At 43.1% G+C, this 20,129-nt stretch overlaps 1 protein-coding gene across 4 annotated transcripts in view; it reads right to left on the bottom strand.

Moving 5' to 3' along the window:
- Positions 1–2,265: 2,265 nt before the first annotated feature.
- The window catches only part of slit1a (slit homolog 1a (Drosophila)), an 81,688-nt gene continuing 63,824 nt past the window's right edge, over positions 2,266–20,129 (bottom strand). Inside the window, exons 15-37 of one of the 4 annotated variants that reach the window (XM_086259559.1) lie at positions 20,106–20,129; positions 17,050–17,194; positions 16,841–16,915; positions 16,596–16,739; positions 16,369–16,512; positions 16,117–16,283; positions 15,289–15,421; positions 13,670–13,738; positions 12,961–13,032; positions 12,784–12,855; positions 9,205–9,276; positions 7,788–7,951; positions 7,566–7,690; positions 7,365–7,462; positions 7,145–7,284; positions 6,911–7,004; positions 6,681–6,818; positions 6,350–6,578; positions 6,118–6,248; positions 5,865–6,019; positions 4,469–4,757; positions 4,173–4,384; positions 2,266–4,076 (exon numbers count right to left, since the gene is read on the bottom strand). In XM_086259559.1, the coding sequence (XP_086115685.1) occupies positions 3,838–4,076; positions 4,173–4,384; positions 4,469–4,757; positions 5,865–6,019; positions 6,118–6,248; positions 6,350–6,578; positions 6,681–6,818; positions 6,911–7,004; positions 7,145–7,284; positions 7,365–7,462; positions 7,566–7,690; positions 7,788–7,951; positions 9,205–9,276; positions 12,784–12,855; positions 12,961–13,032; positions 13,670–13,738; positions 15,289–15,421; positions 16,117–16,283; positions 16,369–16,512; positions 16,596–16,739; positions 16,841–16,915; positions 17,050–17,194; positions 20,106–20,129 (3,131 nt within the window). In that variant the 3' untranslated portion in view covers positions 2,266–3,837. Of the gene's footprint in view, positions 4,077–4,172; positions 4,385–4,468; positions 4,758–5,825; positions 6,020–6,117; positions 6,249–6,349; positions 6,579–6,680; positions 6,819–6,910; positions 7,005–7,144; positions 7,285–7,364; positions 7,463–7,565; positions 7,691–7,787; positions 7,952–9,204; positions 9,277–12,783; positions 12,856–12,960; positions 13,033–13,669; positions 13,739–15,288; positions 15,422–16,116; positions 16,284–16,368; positions 16,513–16,595; positions 16,740–16,840; positions 16,916–17,049; positions 17,195–20,105 lie in introns of all 4 variants that reach the window. The other 3 variants (XM_086259557.1, XM_086259560.1, XM_086259558.1) reach the window with 3 other exon arrangements.

Consider the following 20,129-nt stretch of genomic DNA (forward strand, 5'->3'; position numbering starts at 1 on the left):
TAGGGTTGCTAACCCAAAACAACAGATGAGTTATAAATAAATAAAATATGTTTCCAAGTCATTGGGAATTATATCATCAGGTCCAGAAGTATTTTTATTTAAAAAAAAAAAAACCCAAATCATTTTGCCCCTGTACACCACCCCACTGGATTTGAAGTCACACAAAATAGATGTGAATCTACAGGCTTGCAGCTCAAATGGTTTAACGAAAGTATAGTATTAACTGTTTAGGAATTATTTTTTTTATATTTTTATTTAGTCCCCCATTCTCACAGGCTCAAAATTATTTGGACAAACTGATGTAATTTTTAATGTAAGTTTGATGGAAATCTTTGCAGTCAGTGACTTCCTGAAGTCTGGAACTCATGGACTTCAGGAATGTTTCCATCCTTGAGATAGTCCGTCAAGGCCTTTTTTGCAGCCACATCAGCTTCTGCTTGTTCGTGGGGACCTCTCAGCTTTCACTTATGTCTTGAGTAACTGAAAGCATGTTGTGTTTGATTGAGTTAACGTTAGTGATTTGGCCATGAGAGAACAATACTTTTGCTGCCATTGGGGAAAAAAAACAGTCTCCCCCTTCTTGCATCAACATCCCTTTGGAAGTCATATTGAGAATTCCAGTGAAGTGCTGCCAAATGCAATTTCAAAACCTGGAATTGAAAATTGTGGTGTTGTACAGAGGCAAAAGTGTGTGATTTTTTTTTTTTTTAAAAGTGTCACTGTTTCAAATACAAACTTGTAAGATTTGCCAAGTAAAAGAAGGAAATGATGGAGACAATTTTTAAAAGCACACACATTTAAGTTTAATTAATGAAAAGAGTGGAGTTTTGGTAAACATTTTGTCGGTGGCAATACATACATTCAGCATTATTGAGTTTTCAGTTCAATCCCACCATCAGTCCTGTAACATAAACGCAAACAGACAGAACCCAGACAGGGATATTTCTTAGTTTTTGCACCATTTCAATACAACAGAGACATTGTGTTGTTCACAATAACATTTATGTATATAGTTCATAGGATGGAAGAAAACTGTGTTTCTGGTCATGTGACCAGTAACTGAATTACATCTCAATATAGCACAAGCACCACTAAGATGTCTACCAGGAAGTTGAATGCACCAGTCCAGTACAGATTAGTGCAGAGGAAGGAAAGGAGACATGGAAAGAAAGTCACATTTGACTAAACGCGCACCTTTACGAGGCACACAGCCTAAGTATTACAGTGACTGTTCATCAGTATCCTTTATGGGATCTTTAATGTTTTTGTACACCACTGGGATCACAGCGACAGCATGTAAAACAAAGTTAACATGGGTAGCAATATGAATAGGAGCTCCGTGATGCAACGCTGTATGAGCTGAGATCTGCAGCCTTTCACACTATAAAGAGACTTTAACAGTTAGATCAGCAAAACGGATCAAACACAATCCCGATCTGCAGAGAGAACAACACCTTAACGCCATCCCGATGGACTGTCACTTATTCGACAGGATGTGATTTCTATATCTTACATTGGAAACTAAATAACAGCTAAAAGTTACCACTTCATGAATAAGCATAGGTCGTATTTATCTATACACATTTATACATTCAGGTATGACGTTCACTGTAATTGGCACCATTGCTTTCTTTCTTTTTTTGTTGGTTTTTTTTCGTATGGATTACCACTTAAAACTGACAGATACTGAAAATGTCCAGACCGTTCTCGTTTACTTATCTGTCAGTAGTAGGCATGTAATGCTTCACACACAGTTGCCTTTTCAAAGCAATCTTGGATGACACACCTTGATAACATGATCATTGTCCACAGAGGCAACTTCATCCTGTTCCTTCTGGCTTGACAGCAGCTTATGATCAGTTGAGCTTGACTAATTTAAAAAAAAAAAAAATTTTTTAAAAACAAACAAAACAAAACCCACCAGCTCACAAATTCAAATGACAGAAATGCAACTCGAGCACTTCAATCCAAATGAACACGGAAACAATCAGAAGTCTTTTAAGTGTGATGTGTTAATTTCAAGGGAAATTTGAGGTGGGGGACATCTCTTAATCTCAGCTCTGAACTCTCCGGCCCCTGCAAGCAAACCAGGAATGTCTGAGCCAGAGAGGAAGGTCAAACACTGCTATGAAGTGTTGTTACAAATACAGTTTTTTACGTAATTAATTTTTTTAGTTACCTTTTTAAATCTTTTTGACATTTTTGATCTTCACTTTCTACAGGAAAACGCCATTAGATAAAATAAATAAAAACAAGCACAGACTCTCAATGAATTAATGTAATATTCACATGGAAGACAACATATACAATATTAAACATATTTCTAGACCAATACTGCCTTCTATACAAAAAGGCCAACCAGCTGCTGCATTTTTTTTTTGGCCAATTAAATGTAATTAATCACCTTTTGGAGCATGTGAGATACAACAAATTAAAAAAAACAAAAAACACCTAGGGAACCAAATGAACGCCTTTCCACCAGTCCCAAAGCTTCAGGAAACAGACTTACTCTTTAACATAGAAAAATACTATACCAAAATGAAATACAAATATATATATATTAGAATCTGTTAGGCATTTCTATATAAAGGGTTGTAGGGGAGGGATGGGGCAGCTAAAGGAGTTAGGTTACATCATGACACAAAAATATAACAAAAACAAATTATGAGAAATGAAACAAAACAAAATAAAAAATAAAACAACAGAGCATGATTCTGCAACGTTTTTGTTTTGTACATTTATAAGGATATTAAGAAGCTCTACATATTTGTTAGCAAACTTCTCCAAACATGCAACAGTTTGCACAAGTTTAATACTGCAGGCATCAAAAGGAGCAGGACTGATTGGCCTCCTACTCACTGGGGTGGAGTAGGTTGGGGGTGGGATTATGCAAATCATCCTAACCCTGAGGCAATTCATGCTGGGGGCTGATAAGCACTGGGCACTGTCAGCACCGGATGGGTTCTCTGATTGGAATAGTTTGGCACAAGCCTTCCCGTGTGGCGTTTAGACTGTGCAGAAAATGTGTGTATGCCATGCATGTGTGATTATGTACTTCAGAGACGTGCCTTGACTGCTGTTTTCAGTGCTGCTAGTCAGCGCAGTCTCTTGTTTATTTCTTTTTTTAATGGAGTTTCTGTTACGGTACCTCACAGAAATCAACTGTGACACTAGACCACCCTAGCCTCGAAGCCACGGCGTCTGCGCCGCTCTTAATCGTACGATTTCTTCCTTGCTGTTCACTTCTACGTGTGCGTGTGTGGATGGATGACTGTATCCTGGCAGAGAAACTGCTACACCAAACCAACAACAACTTCAACTCAACTCAAACCATGTCCAGCCCAGTCCAGGCAACCCAGCCAAGCTCAACTCAAAACAGCTTTGCCAAGTCAAAATTGTCCAGCTCTCCTCTTAGCCTTCTGCTTTTCCCAGGCCAGACCCCACTGTTCTCTCTGCCTCCACAAAGTAAAGATGGTAGATGGTGGCTGGGCTGTCAGAGGCCTCAGAGATGGATGGGGAATTCACACTGGGTGACTCGGGTTGAAACAATGTTGCGGATACAATGGTTTGCTGCTGTTGTCGCACCTACGTTGTTGCCCGTGATGTTGGTTTCTCTGTTTTACTGTAGGTCAAACACCCTTAGAAGGGGAGGAAATATACTATTTTACAAACACTGTTGTCCATAATATATAGATAGAGGTTTTATATATATTCTTTAATATCTCTCTTTCTTTCTCTCCCTCACTTTCCTACTGTCTTCTCTTTCCTTTCTTTACTTCCTTTCTTTCTTTCCATCTTCTGCTCGTCAGCAGCAGCAGGGAACGGGAGTGAACTGTGCTACATGCAGCCCACGCAACCGCACTTGATGGTCTTTTCCACCTCCTCGCTGAAGGTGGTCCCATCACTGCATTCGAAGGTGTATTTCCGACGTTTCATCCTCTGACTGGCGCAGCAGGCCCCTGTGTCGCAGGCTCCAGTGCACTCCACCCAAGAGACCATGCGTGTCGTCTGGCAGATAGCGTATCCCCGCTGGACCTGGTAGAAGTCTCGCACAGGTTCCCCTCTGCACTCAATCTCTAAATAAAAAACAATGGAGAAAAAAGTTTTTAATATGACTTGTTTTAAAGTCTTTTTTTTCTTTATCACTACAGACTAACATGCACAAAACCCACCTGCATCACAAAGTTCTCCGGTATAGCCACTTTCACAGTGACAGTATGCATCTCCTGTGTCTGAGATCTGGCAGCGACCATGTTTGCAGGACAAGTGACGGCAGGGGTTAAACAGCTCCCCTTGTTGGTTACACAGGGCTCCGCGGTAACCCTCTGCACACTCACAGCGGTATGACTGAGAATCCAGAGGGATGCATTTTCCATGGACACACCTATTTAAGAGGCAATAAACTCAATAAATATAAATATAAAGTTTAAAAACGATCCACACTAAGCTATTCCATTTGCTGACATACTTGCTGCCCTGGCAGGGGTTGTTAGCAGGCTGGTCACAGTGCGCCCCGCTCCAGCCTGGCTGGCAGTGGCAAACGGGTCCTTGGACCCCATCAGGTTGGCATATGCCATGTACACAGTAGATCTTCTTGCAGGGCTCGCAGCCCGGTACCACGCCAGGCTTCATCTGGGTCTTGGTGAAGTCCTGAAGCTCGTTGTTTATGTACAGGTTCTGGATACAGCCATGGAAACTGGAGCTATTCTGGATCTGCCAGAGACGGAAAGTGCCCGAGTGCACGTCCACCGGCATGCCTGGAGGAAGGAACGAGAGAAAGGATGGTTATATACAAGGACGTGCATACTGAGTCACACGCACAGACATCTAACACAGGGCTGGTATGAGTGTAATGGAGACTGATATTTTCAAGCATGCGTGTCCCAGCAGTGTGTAAACCACTTCTCAGATTAGTATATACAACTGTTTTTTGTTGGAGTTTTTTAAACTAATTTAGATTTTTTTACATTTGCACTATAAGACACATCATCCTTGAAATGGGGGACAACAAAAGGGAGAGAGGTATGGAAAAAAATGTCTCCTGTAGTTTGTATGAATGAAGAACAGCACTTCACAGCACATCACAGCAGGAAAAACAAACAGCACCAAGTCTGAGCCACTCCTGATCCGATATCAACCCACAAATGGGGGCTGAAATGCAACAAATCTAAGGTGTAACATTAAAGGTTTATTTTTTCAGTTTCAAAGTCTGATTCTATCAAGAGTGGCTAAATTACATGTAAATTATACAAATGAACACCATGTGCACCATGGGGAAAAAATGCATGCAAATACAAAACTAATCTGAAGTCGAGACTGTGTGTGGTAGTTTGATTATGATTCTAACACTAGATGGCGTAGTTCACACACTATAAAAAAGTGCTTGAAGGACGAAGTCTATAGAGAGATGCATTGTGTTTTTACTCTAAATTATGATCTATTATTTTTGAGAATGATGTTCCTTCAGCTGTGTGGTGGTTAACACATTTGCAAGGGAAAGGTTGCGGGTTGTACTTCAGCCTGAAGGGCATCTGGTGTAAGCCTCTGTTAAATGCAGTGCTACCTGGTTCAGAAGAAGCTGAACGTAGCTTTACTTTTGAGAATTGTGTTCTATGAGCTTCCTTTTCATGATTAAAAAAATGTGTGTGTGTGTTAGTATTCAGGAGGTTTATCTGTATTTTTTCTAGCAAACACAGTCATGACTAAAGGTGGGATGGAGTGGCTAGAGGATAGGGTTGAAGGGTTGAGGGAAAGGAGTGATTCGGGTGGTGACAAAGCGAAGGGGGAGGGGTGGTGATTGACAGTAGTGTAGTAGTTAAGAGTGCCTGCAGAGGAGGGAGGTGTGTTCTGGAGAGGGCCCCTACCCCCCACATATAGTGGAGCCTCCCCGTTGATGGGCCGCACTGCCCCAAAGCTGTCCATTGTGGTAGGGAGACCCCCGTCAATGGACAGGTTCACCATCTGGTCAAAGGTCACCAGTTCCACTGTGTGGAACTGACCATCGTTGATAGTCTCAGTACTGGGAAAGGAAAACACAGATTGAAGATATACAGTACAGTCAAAGTGAACACAAAATGCTACGTGCTCATCAGGACTGAGCGAGCAGTGGCACCTTACCTGTATATGGCATGTCCTGGCTGACTGCCGGGGTCATAGCTAACCTTGACATGACCTTGATAGAGCTCCACTGCCATATGGTCATTGTCTCCATTGTACAGCAGGATACCATTGTCCTCCGCTGTTGATACCTACAGAGAGATCATTTTTGGATTGGGTGTTTGAGTTATTCAGGCTTTAGCACAGAAAGGCAGTGGCAGCACACTGAAATGGTAGAAATGACTGCACATACTTGTAGTGTGATGTTAGCTTGAGGCCAGTTCTTAAGGTCAGAGAGCAAGAGGTAGGAGTCTCTGTCGATGAAGTTGACGCTGACCAGCTTCTCACAGCGTGGCCCTCCGAACTCAGGAGGACACTGGCAGAGGGCGCGCCCACCTCGCTCCACACATGGGGCGTTGTTCTGGCAGTCGGCCCGCTCGCACAGTGACAGTAGAGATGGGGGAACCTCGCATAACTGACCGCTAAAGGAAGACAGACAGTGAGGGGATTTTTAGGAGTGTGATCCGATTAAAGCAGAAGAAACTAAGAAGCCAAAAATAATGGCACACTTGTCCTCTCCTCACCTATATCCTTCAGGACAGATGCACGAATATCCATTTAGCTCGTCCACACACTGAGCTCCATTCTGACAGCGATGCTCCTCGCAGTCATTATAATCTACACTGCAGTCATCACCAACATAACCAGGAGAACACACACACCTGCAATGCAAAAATACAAAATATAAATCGTCTATTTCCCAACATACAGCTTCAGAATTGATTGATCTGGTGCTTCTGGGAGTAAAACATACTTGGGTCCAGAGGATGTGATGAGGCAGGTAGACTCGTGTTGGCAGGGGCTCCGACCGGGGGCACACACATCTTCCATTTCTTCACACATTTCACCTGCAAAAAGGCAAAAGTTTTAGAGAAGGTGGTTAACGCAGAGCATAATCATATTTTTCATAGCGTAAAACCTTCTTTTTAACTGATATTTTGTTACTGTGCAGCTGTTTCTTGATCTTAACTATGCTGCATCTACTAACCTGTGTAGTAGGGGGGACAAAAACAGGTGTAGTTGTTGACACCGTCGATGCAGGTTGCTCCGTTCTCGCAGTCGTTGTCATCGCAGTCATCGATATTGGTTTCGCAAGTCGGGCCCTCGAAGCCCAATGAACATGTGCAACTGTAAAAGCAAACAAATCCATCTCATCAAGTTCTGTCTTCGATTAAGATTTCATTCCTTACCTTCACCGATTTCCTCACCTGTACTGTCCCTCTTGATTTGCATCCATTCGGCAGGTTCCTCCATTGGCACATGGGCTGCTCACACAGGCGTTCAGAACCGTCTCGCAGTTCTTTCCCTGAAACAGAGGCCAGACTAAGGGATCTGCCAAAAATGATGCTACTCACGTCGGTAACCTCTCAACTGGTCTTCACAGGTAGGTGGTAGCACTGTGTAGTTACCTTGAATCCCGGAGGACAGCTGCACCTGTAGATCTCCACCAGGTCGCTGTGGCAGATGCCATGGTTCTGGCACGGACTTGACAGACAAGGGTTACACTTGGCCAACACTGCCGTGTCCACATCACCTAGAGGAAATGCCAAAGCTTATATTTCTTTTTTTTTTTTTACAGGTACAAGTGACCAATCTAAGATGAAATTCCTGTGCTGAACACAATAACTCACCTGAACATTCAAATTTCTTTGCAGGTGTAGTCAGCAGAAGTTTGCCCTCCATGCCCTGAGGACCAGCACAGCGGGCGATGCCGGGCTCTTTGTATCCAGTCTTGACCCAGTCCGACAGCCAGCGCAGGTGACAGTCACAGTACAGCGGATTGGCACCGATTGCCCTGAAAATTCAGAGATCAGTCATTAGTAATCAGTGATTTAGGCTCTTTCAGTATAAGTCTACCCACTGTAGTGCACTCTGTCACCAGCAGGTGTCTCTACATTCTCATATAAAGTAACACTCACTTAAAAATCAACTTGATGTCCTAGACAAAAAAAAAAATCAGAGCCACTTTGGGCCATGCATTATCAGGAGGAAGGCTGTTCAATTACGGCAAAGGTGTGAACAGAAGGCACTCTTAACTGCTTCTGTCATGGTGGTCAGGAATCAATGGCGCTCTGTCCTCCCACTGGATGCACAAACACTCCTGAATCGATGCTGTTCCATTACTGCGGAACACAGGCTCATCTTTCAGGCCGAGCCAATAGCTGACACCTGACATCTGCTTACATGAAAGCCACTTGACTGTGACTGTGGATCAATGGCTCCCCTCCATCCCTCACTTCGCCCCATTTTCATGAAGCCTCGACTCTTGCTCTGCTCTCCATGAAATGTCTTTGTTTAGTTCTCCCTATGCTTCCTTCTGCCAGAGCTCCAGTGTCAAAACTGGAGGACACCTACAGATTGACAGATCTATCTGTCGTCATCATCTTTTTTTGGCAGCTCCCTTGGGGGTCGCCGCATTTGATGCATCTCACCCTATATCTAGCATCTCACCCTGTCCTTCTCCTCTGTCACATGACCCGTCTGCATGTCCCGCTTCACTACATCCTATCTCCTCCGCGGTCTTCCCCTCCTGCCTGGTAGCTCCATATTCACGATAAGTCTATCTATCTAATAGGCAGATATGTCTACTGATCAGCAACTGTCACGAAATGATGTGACAATTTATGCTGGATGGCAAAAGCCATGCACAGCCAGACGCCCAACTCACACAAAATTGCAGACAAATAAATAAACACTGAAGTCCACAGACCATGAAAGATATGTGTGTGCAAGTCAGTGAATGTTTGTGCTTCAAAGATGTCACACAGGGAGATGAGAGAGCAGAGGGGTCTGTGTGTTGCTTGAACCGCAGGACTGCGGCTGATTAAGGGAGGGCTCGTCTCATGCAGAGCCGACCAAAGAGGACAACAGACAGCCCGCTGTGAGCCACACTCTGGCTGTGTGTGCAGACGGCTCCTGTACCTGACAGTGCCTCTGTGTGTGTGTGTATGCATTTTTGTGTGCAGCTACATGTATGTACACTTAACATGGTAAATGCAGATGGTAATGGTTCTGGAAATGGCCATACAGTTGTGTGTTACTACTTACAAATGGGAAAGTGAGGACACGTCATTAAAGATGCCATCGGGAAGCTCTGAGATTTCATTGCCATGAAGAGACCTTAAGGGTGAAGGGGAAGGAGAGGACAAAAAGAGAAAATACATGAAGACATCTGAGCACAGAAAGAAAATCATACTATTAGAACAAAGTTCAAAAGAAGATTTACTGATTGGTCAACTGCCAGAAAATCAACTCGTTTTTGATTTGTTAAAACACACTAGTATTTTTTTTTTTTTTAAAAGACAAGTATTTGAATGAACGGTCCCATTTCAGTATTTATAACGGTGCTCCTGTGTCCAAATGGTAAAGCTATATTTTTTTTCAAAGTAAACCAAAGAGTCAGTATATTAATTGTCAGTGCTGGGTTGATTGCTTTCCAACAAACCGAAACCAGAAATATCAGGAACAATGGCGCAATGTTGTCTTGGCATTCTAAATGAGCGGGAGGTGGTTTGTGTTTCTGGTAGAGCCATGTGCAGCTGGCAAAGATACGAGGCTCTGTACGTCTGGAAAAGGCTGGTGTCAAGTTTCTATGCGCGTCTGGCTGGCAGGGCCAACAGGGGTATAGAGTTGGGGGGTTAAAGAGAGCTGTACCACATGCAGGACAGTGTAAGTGTGTGTGCAGACAACGAGGAACAATTATGTGCTTGTATATTTGGGCACATGCATTACCGGTAATATTAATCCTGGTGTGTTTTTGCATTATTTTGAATCTACTGTTATTTTCCTTGTTCTCAGACTGCTACTGCTACCAAGGTTGACAAGCCTACATGGCTTAATGGCTACATGATTGATGGTCATTGTAATCCGTCAGGTCATTACCACCTCTAAACCTCAGCTGACCGCAAGCTAATGTTACCACAGCTCAGTCCACAATAACAGTACATGACACATCTGCTCTCTATGCCTGGATGAAGAGAACTGATGTATAAACAGACTCTGAAAGTAAACTGCCTTCTTTGTTGGACTTGTCAATCACGGTGAAACTGTGGAAGAGTCAGAGGAAAGGATGCGGAGAGTTGGTCAGTGTAAGAATACTAAATACTAGAGGAAAAATATACAGTGTAACCTGCCTGAGACAACACGCTAATTGGCCTGTGTGCCATGGAGAATGCTTATTAGTGTAGAGCGCGTAGGTGGGTTGTGGTAGTTGGAGGATACCGAGGGCGTAAAGCCAGCAGCAGTGTGCCAGTCAGGAAAAGATCTCATGGGAAAAAAGGAGCCATGGAGTCTCCAGGAAGAAACTTGATCTGCGCTCCTGCTAACATTCTCTCTTTTTGACTTTTCTTTGCTACGGCTGTATATCATTCTGTCAATTCACGTTGCTTATGCCAGCTTATCTGCAGCCCGATTCCCAGAATGAAACCGATTGACAATTCGATGGCTTATGTCTACACAGAGTGTGGGAAGTCTGGTTCTGTGAGCCACATGTCTGTTTTGTTTTTGTTGAAAGCTTTACATTCATTGTTTTTTTCCCTTCTCTTTTCTTTCATATCACATTAATTTCTTACAGGTTGCTACTCAAACCCCTGCGGGCCACACCCTGGCGCTGTCTCAGCTCACTCACCTCACACCTAATACTCAGCAGGCCAATTAGAAGCGTATTAATCTGCAGCTTAAACCACAACCACCATACAAACACACACACACACACACATGCATGCACACTCACACAGTGCCGCTTGCAATCACACCACATCCATGCCAGCCTCAGACCCCTGGTTTGTTTGAAGAAGTGAGCGTTAATGATTCTTCTCCTCTTTTACTGCTGTGTAAAGCCAAAGGTGCAGCTTTATAAAGGCTCTGGCACCTCGGCGTGCGCGACTGCACATGAGCGCGGCGCTTTTGCCATCTCATTGTGGTTTCCATGAAGCTTCCAACTTTGAACTCTGAACTTTTTGTGGAGTCTGAAAGTTTAAACTATTAAACTGAGCTCATTGTCGCTCGAGATTTGCTGCACCCCCCACTGTATTTCTAAGCAAAGAAAGAAATGCCACAGCTCCAATTGACATTTAATGGGAGGCTTATGATTGATCACACGGGCAGTAAAGACATCAAAGTTTTCTGCTTCACTTGGACTCCCGTCTGAGTAAGACAATAAGGTAGCCCAGACAGTCTGTGTGTATATATGTGTGTTATTGTATATAGTTCTGAGCCTGTGTGGTGTGTGTGTACGTGTTGGTGGCACTGAGGGAGGGCCTCACATGGCGTCTAGCATACTTGTTCAGGGGAATTTCAGAAGTAAAGGTGGCGTGAGTGAGTAACAGCAGAAATAACGGACACACAGCTTCATTAGAGATCAAAGCTCTACGCCTGGCGTAGCGACGGCGGCATCAGCTAATGATGGCCGAGCTTCACTCTCATTCTACACTAAAAGGGCTCTTACGCTTTGTGTCTCGTAATGATCGGGGGCTTTAGTCGAATCCCACCGTAAAAAGAGGCTTTGTTGAAGCTTTGTTGTCACTAATAAAAAGTGTGCCTGCTATGAGCACACATGGAAGGCTGATAACTGCACTCCCACACACATACTAACAGGCACCAAGCCAGTAGATGACAAACATTTAGACTATGCATATACGGGCATCAGTGCGCACACAGACACACACACGCAGACACACAAATAGACATTGGCGTGCGCGCATAATCTCATAAGGAGTGCTGCTGGGCCTGGTCTCAGTTTCTCCTGTTGCAAAAGTAAACTGTACATTCGAGTTAAAGCTTGAGGCTTCGAGCTGCTGTGCGCTTCCAAAGACTGGTTTCATTTCGTCATCTATCTGTCGAATGCATTTACGATCTACATCTCAGTTATTTAGCAGACGAATTCATCCGCAGGGAGCCCATGGTCACTGAGAGTGCACAATCAAAGACTTCATAACTTCATAAAAGCCCACAGGCAAAGTCAAAACCATTACAGCTAGCGGGGCAAACATTCTCCGGCAATCAGAGTCAGGGTGATTTTGTACAGTGGGATGTGGGAGCATGTGTTTGGCCCTGATGGTGCAGCAGTGATGAGCTCAGGGCACTTGGAGGTGAACAAGCAGACTGGGCAGAAGTCTGAAGAGGAGGTGGTTAGGAGTGGGAGCTGGAATAACACTGCTATTTCCCCCCACAGCTGCCATCTAAACAGAGAAAATAGGTCGGAGTTTATGTGTGTGTCTGTGTGTGTCTGTGTGTGTCTGTGTGTGTATTCATAAGCTGTCATAACTGTTTAGACTGTGTTTCATTCCTCTGGAGTCAATCAAACATTCTCAGCATCTGCTTGCACCATCTCTGTAGTCAGTGCAGGCTGCAAAAATATCCTCCTTAATAACTCATTTAGCCTGAAAGTAAGTCCTGTCTTGTTTTAGAACACTTCTGTCAAAATGACTTCAAATGTTCTCAGTGAGCAGAATGAACACTGTCCTGAAATGATGTGACACCAAAGAAACATTTGATTTTTCATGAAGAAAAAAGTGAAACACTCTCATAGCACAGGCAGTATACATTCTGTATTTGAAAAAAAAAAGCACATATATAACACAAATAGTACCTGCATGCAATTCATCTGAAATATGAAAATGAACTCACAGCAGTCGAAGTGAGTGCAGTCCACTGAAAGCCATTTTGGGGATACAGCGCAGCGAGTTATAGCTCAGAATTCTGCAAAGTAAGATCGTCACAAGTGTCACATTTAGGTAGAATTAAAACAAAACTTTTCTAGTTGCAGATAAATTAAAATGACAGTCAAGGCTGGTTAAGACTTACAGAGTGGTAAGCTGACTCATGTTAGCGAAGGATGAGTTGGTCAGAGAGTTTATCTTGTTGTTGCTCAGGTCTCTGAAACGTAAAAAAGGAATCATTCACTGTACTGATCAACACCAGGGGTGTCAAACATAAGGTCCGGAGGCCAGAATTGGCCCGGCAAAGACTCCAATCTGGCCCACTGGATGACTTAGGAACAAGAATTTTGGCATGAATTTTGGACTGTAAGAACCGATAAAGACCCCCCCCCCCCCCCCCCCCCCCCCACACACACACACACCTTTTTATACTACACCAAAGTAATTAAGCAATAGATAATCAATTAAATGACAGTAAAGGTCTTTCTTTCTGTGAAAAAAGACATAATAAACTGGATATTTTCTGTGAATTAACAAGAACTTTCTGTTTTATAATTACACAACAGTCTAGGCAACGAGCTACCAGATCTTTTGCTGTAATTTTATAAAGCTGTTTCTTAGACTTTAGGCTCAAAGAATCATTCTTAAGCAACATTTCTTTGTGTTGTAGAAAAACTGACATACTTGAAATTGCACTTCATTTTATTGCATTAATATATCTCAGGGATTAAATGTGCAGGTAAACACAAAGGCTTAACATCAAAGTGAGCTGTATGTGGCCCACGGTGTAATATAAGTTTGACATCCTGGATATAGACCTTGTAATTGAAGATGTACACAGACAAAAAACTTACACCAGCTGTAGGTATTTGAAGGCAGACAGTTCCTTTGGAACAACACTGAACTGGTTTCCATCTAGATACCTGGACAGACAGACACAAATAGGTTTGTAATGAACCAGCAGGCGCTATCATTGAAAGATAGAACAGCTACAGCAGACTGAAAATATTTACCAGCACTGTTTCTTAATGTATTTTCAATCTAAGATTCAACTGATCCACTCATGGCTCTGGTAACCAGTTGGCTACCAGTTGGCTACCAGAATATTGGGATAGTGAAAAAATGAATAAAAGAGAAATCATTATCAGTAGCTGATGATTACTGTGCAATCCCTGTTTTACTCTTCTACACACTATTTAACTGCATCACAGCCTGCTCAAACAGGATTGTTAAAAAAAGTTAGAACTTCAGTCAGTCTACAAATGAAAACCAGAAAGCTTCTGGTGTCAGATTCTGCATATTCATGTACGGATATCTGCTTACAAGATTTTAAAACAATGTTGCTTGTCAAGACTAGAAGTCAAGCATAGCAAGCATTCCACAGTCATGCTGTTTAAGTAGTCCCATTTCACACAGATACTGGGCTAAGAATCACTTCTACTGTGAAAGAGTGACTAAGAAAAGAAGACAAATGTGTTACTTTCAGTGAATTTGCTTTTTTCTGATTTTCCAGTTTAACAACAATTCCTAAATGTGACCCAGCACTTTTAAAGTGATGTACAAACCCTTGTGTTTATGTGGGCTATGCAAGTGAGTGATGTATACAAGGCACACAACCACCCTCCTGATTACCAATACAAAGTCCTACTAGTGGTGTGTCACTTTGATAAATGGCTGATTTAGGGCCTGGTCCTTCTGAGCAGAGCTGCAGGCTCCTGCTATTGTTCTTGACTGTACACAGGGTGGGAAGCACAGGGTGCGTGGGTGCGGGGAGGTGGGTAGTTAGGAGGCCTTTGGGTTCAGTGGTAATGATAGGTAATGACGGTGCTGAGGACACTTGGGATAATGATGGAGTAGCAAACTCTCCAGATGACAAGATGAAAGCCCAGAACAGAGGGGTACACCTGGTCACACCTGCTGGGACAATGACAGGCCTTAAGGCTCGCACAGCGTGTGTGTGTGTGTGTGTGTGTGTGTGTGTGTGTGTGTGTGTGTGTGTGTGTGTCTGAGTTGGTCTGAACCACTTTAAGCATTATTGGAAAGTTCCAGACCTATTCCATTTCCTCCCCTTTCCATTGAAAACTGCTCATTAAAATGTCCTGTTGCTCCCCTATGCTCCTGTGGACAGGCTTTTGGCCCTCACACAAATATTCACGCACACACACAAACACACACACTAATCCTTGGCTCTGAGTGTGAGAGTGACATCAGTGCTAGCCCTGAAGGCTGTGAGGAACATAGAAGAAGAATGTCTGAGAGAATAACTACAGGGTTTATTGACTCCTTTCCTATTCCCTAAGTGACGCGATGTGTTTTCTTTGCCCCTGCTGTTAACACTTATCTTTTTTAGAGGCTCATAAAGTCCACTTTACATTTTTTTTAATGATCTTCCTTGCTTTTAAGGAAAGATGAGGCGAAAATAATACCTGATAAATATAAATGCAATTGGAGCAATTAATTCCAAAGAACTCACAGTTCTGTCACATTCCTGGGGATGCCTTTGGGCAGTGTGTGAAGGTGCTTGTTACTGCAGCGCACCACGGTCTCTAAGCATGTACATTCACTGGGACACTGGGGCCGAGGCACACAGCTTGTCTCCTCTTGGCCTGGGATAAAAGAAGAGAGATATGAGAGAGGAAGACAAAGAAAACATGACCATGAGGGCAGACGTAAATGGAAACAAGCCAAAAAAATAGCTGTTTTTTCTGACCAAAAAACCCCCAAACTTTAGATAGAGTAAAAATAGAAAGCAAACCGAAAGACAGCACAGCATCACAATAAATTAAACCTGACAAGGCATTGAGAAAATAAAGAAGGAAGAAGTAAAAGATGTGAAAAGCACAAAAACAAAAATTAAAGGACAGAAAGAGAAAGGAGACTCGCTAATGTAGTATTGACCAGCAAAGGCAAAGAATGGAAGCTGCCTAAAGCCTGAAGACAGGTCTAACAATCATTCAGGTGCAAACAGGGTGACTGATCAATAAGGCAAACAGCTCAATAGCTCCACTCAGCATTTCATTGATCAGCAGCTTAGGAACTGCTGAGTATCAATCTATTCAGTAAACAAAAGACTCACACAGCAGTGGCCATTATTTGAGATTATCTCAGAAACTTTAAACAGCTCGTCTTTATAACATACTATGGGTTAAAATCTTCATCAGTCACACCCAGGTTAGTTTCAAACACAGAGAAGGATTAACATATCCTATTTAAGATGCTTTTCTCTTTTCAAGGAGGGAAAAAACTCCACTTACACGGGAGCTGTGGTATAACGTGAAGTAAAGCACTCAAAGCTGCCTACCTTCCTCACAGCGGAAGTCAGGCAGAGCCACATCCTGGAGCGGGATCTCCTTCAGGAAGGCAGGACGCTGGCAGCGAGGGTTACCTGTTACAATCTTCCTGCTCCTCAGCCAATCACCTAGCCAGGCCAGCCGACAGTCACAGTTGAAGGAGTTGGCCAGTAAGTTACTGGGAGAGAGTGAGAATAAAACAGACTGTGAGAGCAATAAAACCTAAAATTAAAGCTAGGCGTGTGAGTGTGGCAGGATCTTACAGAGTGGACAGAGTCTGGAGGGTGTCGAAGGCTCCGGGTGTGATTGTGGTCAGCTGGTTGTCATACAGAGACAACAGACGGACGTTGTGAAGCCCTGTGAAGCTGTCATTGTGGATACAGCTGATCTTGTTGTTTCTCAACATCCTGATGACAAAAGAAATACACATTAATAAAAAAAACCATCAGAAACTTTTCCAAATATGGACAAGTATGGGGTTGTGACTCACAACATTCGCAGTCCCTCAAGGCCACGGAACATCCCACTTCGAACCGAGTCCATCTGATTGGCTGTGAGGTGAAGCTCATTGACAGAGGACGCGCCTTCAAATGCCCCATCCTCAATCTCTGTGATCTTGTTGTTGCTGAGGTTACTGTGTGTTTGTGGGGGGAGAAAGAAAGCATGTCGGAGAATTAAAAGCAGCACTTACTCTTTAGAGAGTGACTGCTGAAAGGTAAGAGGATTTCTACTTACATTTTCTTCAGCTGGGAAAGGTTCTTAAAAGCTCCAGTTGCTTCTAGAGTTGTAATCTCATTGTTGTTAAGGCGGCTAGTGGGAATAAGATTGAAAGGTTTAATCATTCAGACGGAAAAATCCATTCACTGTGAGTTTTAAAATTTGATTCGTCTACAACTTCAGCGCACAAAAGATTCTTCAAATACTTTTTTTTCTTGTTTGCTTACAGTTCGGTGGTGGATGCAGGTATGTGCTCTGGGATTTTGGTGAGCTTAAGGTTGGAGCAGTCCACAACATTCGACTCACAGCGGCACTTGGGAGGACAGACTGGATCACTGTTACATGCATTGTTCAGATGGCTGTCCTCTGTGCCTGAAAAGGAGAAAAAATAGACATTGTTACGGCACAACATATAACACGAGTCATTCTTCCAAACCAGCACAAGTGCCTTCAATCCCATGATGTTCGCAGTCACGCATGCGCCCCCTCAGCAGCTGTGTGTCAGCAGTTTGTCCTGTTGTGACCGAAGAGGAGACTTCCCTACTTTAGGGTACCTTAGGTGCCCTATAGAGCATCCTGCAACCCTCCTACCATTGATAGGAGAAGATGAATGGGTGAGTTACTTTAGAGAGAGGTGATGGAGCATTGGGGTGAAAAGAGAGAGGATTTGGACAGCCAGCTTGAAGCAGATCACCCAAGGGACAGAGAATGAAGGAAGAAAGGAGGATGAGAGAGGCACAGGAAATGACAGGTGGATTTGAAGGAAAGGAGAGAGAGGAAACAGATGCAAAAGGAGGAAAAGAAGAAAGACGAAAGAGAAATGAAAGGTGAGGGGCGGACGTGCAGAGAGACGCCTGTCCTGATAGAGCGAGAATGAGGCAGCGAGGGGAATGTGGGACGTTTTCCTGCACCTCCTCTGTCTATGAATAGATGTTACGTGCCAAAAAGTGTGCTTCAAGTTACATCATGGCTGCTCAATAATGAAAAAGCACTGGGAGCTACTTAGAACAGTGTGTGTTTGTCTGTGAGTGTCTATTGTGCCCCGGTGTGTGTGTATGTATGCATTTATATGTGCATTTAGAGCGTATGTGTGTATATGTTCCATTTAGAGGGAAAAAGCCGGAATTTGTTTTAGAGCTTTGTTTTGTGTCCCATTCCCCTTTTGCATGCTCACATCAGTGCACCATTCTGCCTGAGGTTTAGCGATGACATCAGTGGAACCGCACGGGGCACCCAGACCACAGTCATGAGCAGGAAAACCTCAAACAACCAGGACAAAATCCTACAGTTGAATATCAAAAATCTGTCCAAACAAGACCTAATCCCAAAACCTCATTGCTGACTTTATTAGAATACCTTTGGACAGTGACAAAAAAAAATTCCCAGAAACCACTTCCTCTTGTTGCCTGTGCAAAAAACATTTTTTCTGGAGCTGTGTCACTTCTCAGTGGCTCAGCGGAGCGGAGGGTGCAGACAGACACGGTAATGCTGGTCATTAAGGAACTTTTCCCTCGCTAGGCCAGACACAGGAAAAGGCATTTCCTGCGATGGAGGAAGCAATGAAAATACAGCACAGAGCTTTGATCTCGAGGATGTAGAGGAGCCAGGGGAGATTTCGTGAGCCTGAGTCATCGTCATCGTCACAAGTGCGTGGTGGTGACACTTTTACTGTCAGCAGATTTACACGAAATCAGAGAAAATAGAGGGCAGAGGGATGAGGTTTTTCCCTCTCTGAGGTGCAAAGTGACTCATCGCTGGAGTTGCAGAAGTTCTCATAAATCTCTGCAACTCGGCCCCCATTATCAAAGTTACTGAATTCCCATGCTATCAGTGATTTGGACGTGTGTTTCCATTGTGGAAGCTTTAATTGTTATCAGTCAGGAGAGGGTTAAATTCTTATTAATCACGTTCCGCTTTGATCTTCTTTCTGCTTATATAGGACTCCCATTTGTTCTCTAAGCCAGTGCAAGCTTTATCTCAACTTAGCACACAAAGACACATTAATTTCCACACACGTACACACAGATATACAAGCGTAGACAATGAATCACCCAAGCATACGCAACCCCACTAAGGCACACGCACATACACACACGCAGACTTTGACACACATCACTGCTCCTCCCGGTTATTTTCTTGGAAGTGCTCTTGTTAAGAGGTCCGGAAACATCCGCCGATAGGAATCTCAGTCCTCTGGTGGGCTTTATTTTCTTTAGCTTTTACTGATAGAAAGGACACACTTTCTTTCCCCCTCTGTCTCGCTCCCTCTGCCTCCTTTTCTGTCCCTCTCTGTGACTGACTGTCTGTGCTAATGCCAAAGCAAAGACACATTTCCTTTGGACTATCTGCTGAGACTGTTAGGGAAACAAAGTTGAGAAGAAACAGATGCTCTCACACATATATATCACATTAAAATTCACACATAGGGGCAGTAACTCTTGGACGCTATTAGGTATTCTCGTGTGCACTTTTATCTTAAGTATCTCAACAAACGGCATATTTTACTTGTCACTTTAAAATTGCCAAGGTTTATTTTTTTGGTTGTTATTTTTGAAACAGCGAAGGGAAAACTGTTGTCCAGACAATATCTTCTTAAGGAAAGGCCTTGCTTATTTCAGCAAGACAATGCCAAAGCAAATTTCGCACAACACTGCCTGCCCTGCTATCCAAATCTATCAACCAGTAAAACATTATGTGCTTTATGAATAATGACAAAGGAGGCCATAACCTGCAGAAATAGTAGATCGGGAAAGAGGAGGGAAACGTTTTGCTTTTAAACCGACAGCGATTGCCGTCTCCAACTGCCAAATGCTTACTGCCTATTTTCAAAAGAGGTGATGCAACACAGTTATAAGTGCTGACTTATTTTGATATTTCAGAGCATGTTGCTAAATCAAATTCAGATTTTTCATAAAAATTGACATTTCCCACACCAAACATTTGGCATTGTTTTCTGTTAATTACATAATTTTAATTGGCAAATCACTGATTCCTACAAGACTTCCACATGAGTTTGGCTAACCTGCATGTTCATATCTAGCATGATCATCTGAATGCTTGCTGTTCTTTCTGACTCAATTATAGCATTTTTAGAAATGATTGCAAATATACAAAAGTAATGCCTGGGCTGTAATAAACTGAATTTTTTTTCCTTTAATTTGTGGAGAACTTTGTTTAAATGAATAGTAAGCAATGGAAAAGTGATGCTGGTAGATGGCTGCAGGTGGAAAATTAGAGAAAAGAGAACGACAATGATAGGGGTGAAGGTTTACAAGCCACTCACCTGGGATGACGTACTGCTCTTTGG

Source organism: Aulonocara sp. 'chitande type north' Nkhata Bay, linkage group LG13 (assembly GCF_057382095.1).
Source record: "Aulonocara sp. 'chitande type north' Nkhata Bay isolate Kocher_YH1m ecotype deep benthic linkage group LG13, A_spYH_male_GT1.1, whole genome shotgun sequence".
NCBI classification, from domain to species: Eukaryota; Metazoa; Chordata; class Actinopteri; order Cichliformes; family Cichlidae; genus Aulonocara; species Aulonocara sp. 'chitande type north' Nkhata Bay.